Source organism: Strongylocentrotus purpuratus, unplaced genomic scaffold, assembly GCF_000002235.5.
Source record: "Strongylocentrotus purpuratus isolate Spur 01 unplaced genomic scaffold, Spur_5.0 spur5_scaffold_3, whole genome shotgun sequence".
Lineage (NCBI taxonomy): Eukaryota > Metazoa > Echinodermata > Echinoidea > Camarodonta > Strongylocentrotidae > Strongylocentrotus > Strongylocentrotus purpuratus.
Genome location: NW_022145609.1, coordinates 4,559,214 through 4,568,669, shown reverse-complemented (window position 1 = coordinate 4,568,669; position 9,456 = coordinate 4,559,214). Strand labels below are relative to the sequence as shown.

The 9,456-nt window shown below is 33.5% G+C and overlaps 1 protein-coding gene across 1 annotated transcript in view; it reads right to left on the bottom strand.

Moving 5' to 3' along the window:
• Nucleotides 1–8,007: 8,007 nt before the first annotated feature.
• The window catches only part of LOC594564 (A disintegrin and metalloproteinase with thrombospondin motifs 6), a 38,069-nt gene continuing 36,620 nt past the window's right edge, over nt 8,008–9,456 (bottom strand). The window contains exons 18-19 of the mRNA XM_030996275.1: nt 9,247–9,406; nt 8,008–8,614 (exon numbers count right to left, since the gene is read on the bottom strand). Coding sequence (XP_030852135.1) covers nt 8,508–8,614; nt 9,247–9,406 — 267 coding nt within the window. The 3' untranslated portion in view covers nt 8,008–8,507. The remainder of the gene's footprint in view (nt 8,615–9,246; nt 9,407–9,456) is intronic.

Genomic DNA, 9,456 nt, shown 5'->3' with positions numbered 1-9,456 from the left:
CGACAAAAGATAATTAAATGTTTGATTTTGACTTTTAAAGCTAATTTTATGTGAATGAGTTAAAATCATATATGAGTATATATAATAATGCATTTACAAATATTTAATGCGTGTTTGAATCTTAATTATTATCATCTGATGTGTTTTTTAAAATTTTATATTACGTATTGTGTTTTTCTGATATATACATACCAATGTATGTGTTTTTATTCATGAACGGAAAAGCACAGAACAGCAATTTGCTGAAATAAGTGTCACCGGGTTGTAATAAATAACATGAAATGAAATGAAATTATCCGAGTGATTATATATGTACGTTACCACGTTGGCTATCTTTACCCACTTAGATTTTATATTGAAAATATATAAAAATGAGGCAACAATTTGCCTTGTTAAACATCGACTTCTTGAGACAAAGTAAAGACTAAAGCCCATAAAATCACTTTGTGCCTATATAGATTTGGATTTTTTTTAAATGTAGATGTACAGTGTATTCGAAATTTCCACAACTTCTTGGCCATAACAGCTATAAGGAACAGTATCAATAGTACCAGAAAAAAAAATGTCTTCATAGATATTAAGAGATGGAAGCATGTATTTGATACACTCTGCAAGCTTGTTGTTGTCGTCATTATTATCATTATTATTATTATTATTATCATTATTATCATTATTATTATCATTATTATCATTATTATTATTATTATCATTTATTGTTATTATTATTGTTATTGTTATTGTTGTTATTATTGTTATTGTTATTATTATTGTTATTGTTATTGTTATTGTTGTTATTATTGTTATTGTTATTATTATTGTTATTGTTATTGTTATTATTATTGATGCATTTCTACCCCCTCTTAAATCAGAATTCCACGGGTGTGCGGGCGGGGAAGGGGAGAATCCCAACCGTATATTTTTGAAATTATGTAATTGATGCAGGCCCTGGCATTGGTCACTGTTTAGCTTCTCAGACTCAGGAAGATAAAGGAACGAGGCAGGCCTATCTCGTATTGTCTATAGCGTGGAATTTCTCCTGTCTATAGACCATAATACCAGAATAAAAGACCTTTATCTTCCTCTTCCTTCATCTTATGAATATAACGGTCACCCCCTTTTGTTCCAACGTCTCGCCTTGGAATGCAGCGTTGATCTGTAAGTACCGCATACTTTCCTCGTACGACGAGAAAGAACTTCCGAATTTCATCCAATCAATATCTGGAGCTATCGACTACAACAGCGTCGTCTGGCACGGTGCCATCGAAATTGCGCACAAAGAATTCCCGCCGAATTTTTGTGGTTTCTCGCCCTACCGCCTCTGCCCTGGTAATGCATGGAGACCACTCCATGCGAGCTGCAAAAAGCATTCTAAATTCTTTCTTACATCAAAGATGCAAAACGAAACCAAAATAAAGCACATTGTACTATGCATTGTATCACTTATGTGAACGGAATTGAAATAACTAATCAACCATCAGAAAAGGAAGTAACATATGTGATTTAGGTTTAATGTAGAGAGAAAATACGTAGTAATACTCCCGGGTGATACTGATAGTGATATACATGTAAATGCATCATATTCAAGTTTACTGCATTTCTTTGCAAAAAAAAAAAAATTCATTGCATTTAAAGGAAGTGTATGATTACCTAACTACCGGTAAAGCCACCTTAATCTATGCATGGGAAAATGCTAGTCATGGATTACGGACCAAGCTATATTTAGGCGTTTTTAATACTACATCTACCTGGCAGTGTCTGTGTACACGAGTCAAGTGTTTGCATCTATGAATGACTGAACAGACCATTGACGTCAATGCATGGATAAACTCTGTCGCTAGATGGCGCTAGATAACTCAAAACGTAGTCGGTTGAGCCACGACTCGAATCTCAAAATATAATATCAACCTCAACACTTCTCCCAATCTGACCCTAAACCCAAGACAAAAAAAATAAAATTAAAACGTGAATCGGTTTCAGGTCCCACATCAGCAAATAGAACAGATAAAGATATACCTGGTGAATCAACATTTAAATAAAGGGGGGTGTGTCCATTCATAAAACAGAAATAAAGATATCAGTCTTTGGACCAGTAACACCTGATCTGTGTACTTTGAATCTCGTGTGAGCAAATAATGACATCATTATCATCACGATCTGTCGATCTCAGCATTTAAACGAGTGCCAATAATCCAGGGAGGTATCTTGCTATATTTTCTTTTTCTTCTTTTTCTTTTTTTTTTGTTCTCTTTGCTTTCTCCAAACTTCCATTTGTTTTCTTCATGTAAGTTGAAATCAGTAAGCGTTTTACTTCGAAAGCCTTAATTAGAGCTCTGATTACATAACAAAAGTGATTCGAACTTTGTATGATTTCATATCAATGAGCGTTCAGTATAACATCTCCCCCCCCCCCCCCCCCCCACACACACATACACAAACACATCCAGCAATATACCCCACACTACTACATGTATACTATCAATCTAATCAATTTATTGACTGGCACTGAAGGGGTTAACTATTTAATATACATATGTAAAAGTATAGATATGGGCGCCGGGAAGGGATAGGGGAAAACTTGAGTAAAATTATTAAGAAAAATAGAAGTAACACAAATGAAATGGGATTATGATTGTTTTTGATAAGTGGAAGTATATCTTTATTAGATCAAAACTAAAGATGCTTTTGTTTGGACGGGGCACACTTTCAGTGTCCCATTTTAAAATTAGAAACCTGAAATAATGTAATTAAAAAGAATCAGTCAGTGGCTGCAACCAAATTAATACAAATCGTTGACAAAAAAAAGAAGAAGCTGGATTGGAAGCAACAAAGAGAGCAGCAATCTTTTATTTATAATGGCCTGTGATTATACTTTAAAATAATATTGTATATTAGGTAAATAGGCTGCACAATATTGATAGATATCGTTACATTTAGGGTTGTCTATTCTTTAATTTGATAATAATGATGATGATGATAATAATAATAATAATAACATTAATGATTGAAATAATTGTTGGGTTAATATAACGCCTTTCTGAGTGTACAAGGGATTGTTCTCTCTCTAAAAAAAAGAGTGAATTTTCACGTCAGTAATCACTTGTTTAAGAGTGAATGTCGATTGATTTTAGAGTGCTCACTCTAAAAAGAAAAGAGTGAATGTTCACTCTATTTTCACTACATTTCCACTTTCCAGAGGAGTGACGTCCATGATCACTCGATTTTTTTTAGAGAGAATTCCTTAGTCAATCAACAATATTTTTTTTTAAATAGAGATTTTGATATTTTTGGAACAAGTCCAGTGAAGTACTATTTCTTATTTGAAGATAATGTAACTTGAAAATGGAATTACAATACATTATAAGTATAAAAAAAAGGGTGTCATTTAAGTCGATGGGGTATACATAAAGGTTTCATAGCCGTCTGTAGGCTATTGATCTTGATTTATTGAAATCCTTCAAATAATCATAATACAGCGTAGTTAAATTGTCAACCATATACCAATCGTAATTCTAAATGAAGATCTTACCCGTATTTTGTATTTAAGTGGGTGATTCTCTCAACTTATCACTATTTACACTTGCCGCCCATGGACTGCGCCTATGCTCTCAGAGATTCCAGTGTTTAACAGTAAATATTTGATTTACCAAGATCCTTCCTTTTTCAAGATAGCGACTAAAGGAGATAGGCAAATAAATCCTTATTTTATGTTTATTTTGTGATGCATGGTGATAGCGTTTCTTTATCCTCTCTCATTATTTTGGCCACCCATTATTTTCTATTATCTCTCTCTCTCTCTCTCTCTCTCTTTCTCTCTCTCCCTCTCTCTTTCTTTCTTTCTATCTCTTTTTTTCTCTCTTTCTCTCCCCCCTCTCTTGCTTTTTATCCCCCCTCACCTCTCCGACTCGATTCAGCATAGCTAATAGACCACTAAAGGGAAGCCAACACAAGAGGGCGACATTCTTCTTGATCTCCATTGCTAGTGTAAGTCCAGAGACATCAAATGTGTCTACTTCTAAACCAATGTACTTGCAATCCTCTCATTGCTTTCAGGACTACCAATGTCACAATGATGCCATTGTCATCATTATCACCTTCATAAAAAAAAAAAAAAAATCAATATTATCATCATTACATCATCATCACCATCATTACTGTTATCATCATCATCATCATCATCATCATTACTGTTAGTATCATTATCATTACTGCTATCACCACCTTCATCATTCTCATCACCACTGACGTCATCATTACTGCCATCACCTTCATCATCATCATCATCTTCATCATCATCATCATGATTACTGCTATCATCATCATCATCATCATCATCATCACCATCATTAGTGTTACCATTATCATCATCACCATTACTAGATCACCAAATGAAATTACAAATACAGTCAATAAAGTATGTTTTGATGGTTGTACATACTATATAAGTGACATTTAATTTTGATGCAAAACACAAAACAGTAGAAAATGTCTACATGAAGGAAAAATGAGAATATTACAAAACATTGCAGGGTGAAAAGTTGCATAGAAATACTTGAACATGTGATCCAACACACACCATGAATAAATCCTTTCATCCCCTTCAAAGGCCACAATATGAGAAACAGAACGCAGCACAAGATTAACAAATGAAAAGACAAAGTATAATTTACTACAAACACTATAATCATTTACTTGGTGAATCTACATACCATCCATATCATACACCACCCACAAGATGCAAGTTACTGCAACTATGGCAGATTCCAAAACTTGCTCTATCACATAAGTGATCGAGAAAATGAGGCTTATAGAATACTAAAAGGAATTCAGCTGTAAGACTGATGAAAATGTAACAAAAACAAGTTGACTACAAAACCAACTGACTACATCATAGCTGATTCACCAACACAATGCAATTCCTACACATGAATATAGCATGATAATAGAATACAAGGCCGGATTTTGGTGTTTCGTTTATCAAAATTGATACACGACAAGAATACTGTTTAGTATTGTAACAAAAAATACAAGTAGAATAGAAATTCTCTGCAGCATTTTAATAAAGGCTGTAAATGTGATGATTAAAAAAAAATAGATGTAACAAAAAATAGTTATCTCTACATTACTCAACCATGTTTATAACAAATTTAAACTTCAGAAATAACCCGCCAATAATGAATACATTTTACAATGCTTTCAACAGAAATACTTTGACTTAAGCATTGTTTTTGTTTAAGTACAAAGAAACTTTGTTTTATCACCAATTGAATAGTATTTCTTCACCTGATCAGTCACATGACCTCACCACCTGACATGACACCCACCCTATCAGTGTTATCCAGAGATGAATAAATCATATAGTTTGTCACAAATAGTGAGCATTTATGAAATACATTGCCCTGTATAGTGAGTAGAGTAGTTGTGTGGGTGTTCAGATCTACTCCAAAAACTTCAAATCCTGCATGTTTATTTGACTGCCAGGAAGCCACTTAATATTAAACACGATATTGGCTGCTTAGTACCAGAATGGCATTAACTTGTATACTTTACACAGAGTTAACACCCTTCTGACTGTCAACTAATGATATCTCATATGTTTTGACTGATCATAAGGCACTAATATTATTGTCCTTTGCAGAGGTTCTTGCATAATATAAATAAACATTGGTTATTATTACAAACTTTCTTTAAAGTTGACATGATCTTGTAGTGAGAATATGCATTTAAAATGTAAAATGCTACCATTGAATCTGAATAAAGTTGTTTTTGCACGTCATTTTAAATATCAAGAAAATCTGGTATCTGGTACTAGGTTATGATCATGGAACATAACTTCATGAAGACATTATTCCCATAAATCAATATAGAGATATGGTAATTTGATAAAATGAGACTCATCTTCTTATTATAATACCTCTGATACCTTACTTGTTAGTAGCTTAAACAGCATGTAAGACAGTTGAAAACATTTAGCTTTTACAATACAGCAGCCATTATAGCACAAATTACATCATCATCATGAAAAGCAAATTCTTCTCATGTTTTGCATATCAATAAATAACATATAAAAACAGTGACTTCTCTTTTTCCCCCAATGTTAACTTCCTCGTATAGAGCATCACCCTTCATACACCCTATAGCTATATCACATATTATATATAGATAATTTTGTTATATATTTATATATTCATATATTTTTATTTGGAGGTGTGTACACATTGATGCAAAATGCTGTTTTATACAAATATTATATACAGATTTTATGTACAGCTTAGGTTAATAAATGCTTTTTGTATCACATATTCTCAGTTTCATTAAATGGACAATCACATTCCATCATTAATCCCCCCAAAAGTGATTTTATTTTTTTCAGCAGCTAATCCCCTATATTAAACATCTACATTGTTACCTTCCAAATTATAGTTGAGCAATAATCATTTATAATTGTAAAATTATTAAGTTCTAAGACAATATTTAAACAAAGAATATGCTGAACAAATGTTTCTTTAGGGTTGTATTAAATAACTGTAAATATAAGAATTATGAATTCAAATGATACACAAAATCAATTAAGAAATAAGCAATGCTGGTATGAAAATACAATTAAACAATAGCAAATAGTACTCAAATTCATCATAGACATGTATGTTTTGCATGTTGTCAATACATTTAAAACTGTGTGACTTTCGCAATGAACATGCAATATTTTTAAATATTTTATCAATATAAGATGCTGATAGTAAGAATTTTGTGGGATGTCCTTTCCTAACTCAACTTCGAAACCAGTATACATTATTTATAGATCCTCTTTAATAATAATAATAATTAACAACATTTGTATAGCGCTTATCACAAAATATGTCTCTAAGCGCTTGAAAAAAAAAAAAAAAAAAAAAAAAAAAAAAAAAAAAAAAATATGTCTCTAATTGTTATCATAATGCAGTGTCTTCATTAAAAACAAGCCCCAAAACAATAATTTCTTGAGCACCAAATTGTATAAAATACTGAAAAATCCAACAATTTCCTCAATCCCCTCACACACACCTACACGTATTTGAACAAGTAATTAAAAGCATCAAATCTTTATCATTTAATTAATAAGTGTGATGTCATTAGAGGCCCCTGGTATGTAATAAGTTCATGTGTATATATCTATTACTTATGACTCTTCAGTGACACATGGTTGTAAAAAGGCATAGTATTCCTACCTTGATGAGGAGAGAATATCTATAACATCATATCACATCAGAAAAGTGAGGGTGTTACACTTTACTGAAAATGATATGAGTGAACTGCCCTATGGCCCTCAACATGCATGACTGACCAGTGGAAGCAGAGAGTAAGCTATTAATGTAAACAACAAACAGCAGTGGACCTAATGTTGAGCCCTGTGGTACCCCAATCTCTGAATCTCTGGTATTCTCATATTTGTGTTATATTATCTTCCATCAGAAGCCTTAATATGTTAAGAATGATTTAAAAGGGCTTCCCAAACTCATTACAGATTTGATCAATTATAAAGCATGATGGATCATAACTGATAAAAAACAAAGAACTGTTTATTTCTTCTGTAGTTCACAAACATTCCTATTCAGAAGAAATATCTGCCCAAGTAATGCCTTATCATCTAACAAAATCTTTTTACTATTCTAGATCACACACAGCACAAACTTTCACATTAAGTACTTTTTAAATAGTTTACTCCTGTCTAAATTCAATATACAAATAAAGAAGTAAAGTAATTCATTTTACAAAAGAAGATTATCTTTGTTACAATTAAAATATTACTTAAATGGTTTAGTTGCTGTACACATGTAATTCATTTCAATACATCTGCACAATAAGAGAAACATTTTCAAAAAATATACATGAAAATAGTTTTCTGAGCTTCTCCAGTGTGCAGCAAAACAATCAGTAAAAAATAAACATTATAAGCACCTTGATGGGATGGATAAATCCAATATATTGATAAATTCTCAGTAGAAAGTCATAACAATATTCTCTGTCTTCCAAGCTATATTTTGTATAAGGAGATAGGAGGGCTGTGCATTTTGGAAGGCACCTGCAAAGTATGTACCTGCTGGTTATCATTCATATATCTGGCAGATGTTTTTTTTCATTTGCAATATTTTTTTAAATAGCAAAACATTGATACAAAAATATAGAAAGTACAGATTAGGTTCATCATCTTAACAGTCTGCTTCCCCCCTCAAACTTACATGTTGCATATTACACTGCACAGAAAACAAGCAGTCAAATATTCTTGTCCCATATTCATCACATGACCAACAATAAATCAGGTGACCAAAATGATATAGTCACATGACATATAATAGAATGAAAGCCTAATTGGTTACATACCTCCCCTCTTACAAAATACATAGACAAAGAATGCTGCATAGTGTTGGATGGAAGAAATTTGCATAATTCATGAGAGTTCTTGCTGCATCCTTCTACATGTCACCTGATCAGTCACATGACTTCACCACCTGACATCGACACCCACCCTATCAGCTGGAACACGTTCTGCAGCACATTTTTCGGAAGTATTCGTTGTTGCAGAACCTGAATTTCTTGACGAGAGGGCAGTATGTGACTGAGCTTGCATCTTGGCAACCTTGAGTAATGAAAAATGAATAAGTTTGTTAATTACTCACCTAGGTGTAACTCGATCTACAGTATCAAATGTAAATGCAACTCTATGATACATAACAAAAGAACAATCAGACTTGGCAAATATTGAATGTAAATAGATTTGATTCAATGAATTAAGAATTGGGGGTACCAGGCTCAGAATTTCTCTCTTTTATGGTTGCACGACAACACGGTCACCAATTGTTTACATCAGTGCAACATTACATTTTAAAGAACAAGCACAATAGATAGTGATAACATTTAGCTCACCAAACCCTCTCCCCTTCTTGTACCATTTTACCCCTCTCAAGTGCACCGTCTGGTGGAGACAGTAAGGTGCCACGTAGTACCATACTCCACCTTTCATCCTTACTCCCCCCTCTCTAACCCTATGAGTGGTAACATTACCCTTCTGAATCTAATGAGTACTTAATGTCATATGGTGCTGGGGTTCATGCTCTACCCTTCATCCTATCTAGCTACCCATTTCAGTCTAATGATTCTTGGTCTCTATGGGCTGGAGTAGTACGATAGGGACTCTCACACTCCACCTTTCGACCCCATCTAGCCCCCCTCCCCCTCTTTATTTACCCCTCTGAATGTAAGAGTACTTACTGTCTGGTGGTGCTGGTATTGTACCACATGGACTCTCGCACTGCTTTTGCCTGCTTGGTCTCTCCGAAGCATGGCAGTTCTGATCTCGAAGGATGACACCGTTCTGAGCCATACAGCTGACAGGGCGGTTCGTCTGACCCATACCACATCGTGTATTGCACTGCAAGGAGAGGGAGAAGATGGAGAAAATATATTTCATGAGATAGGAAG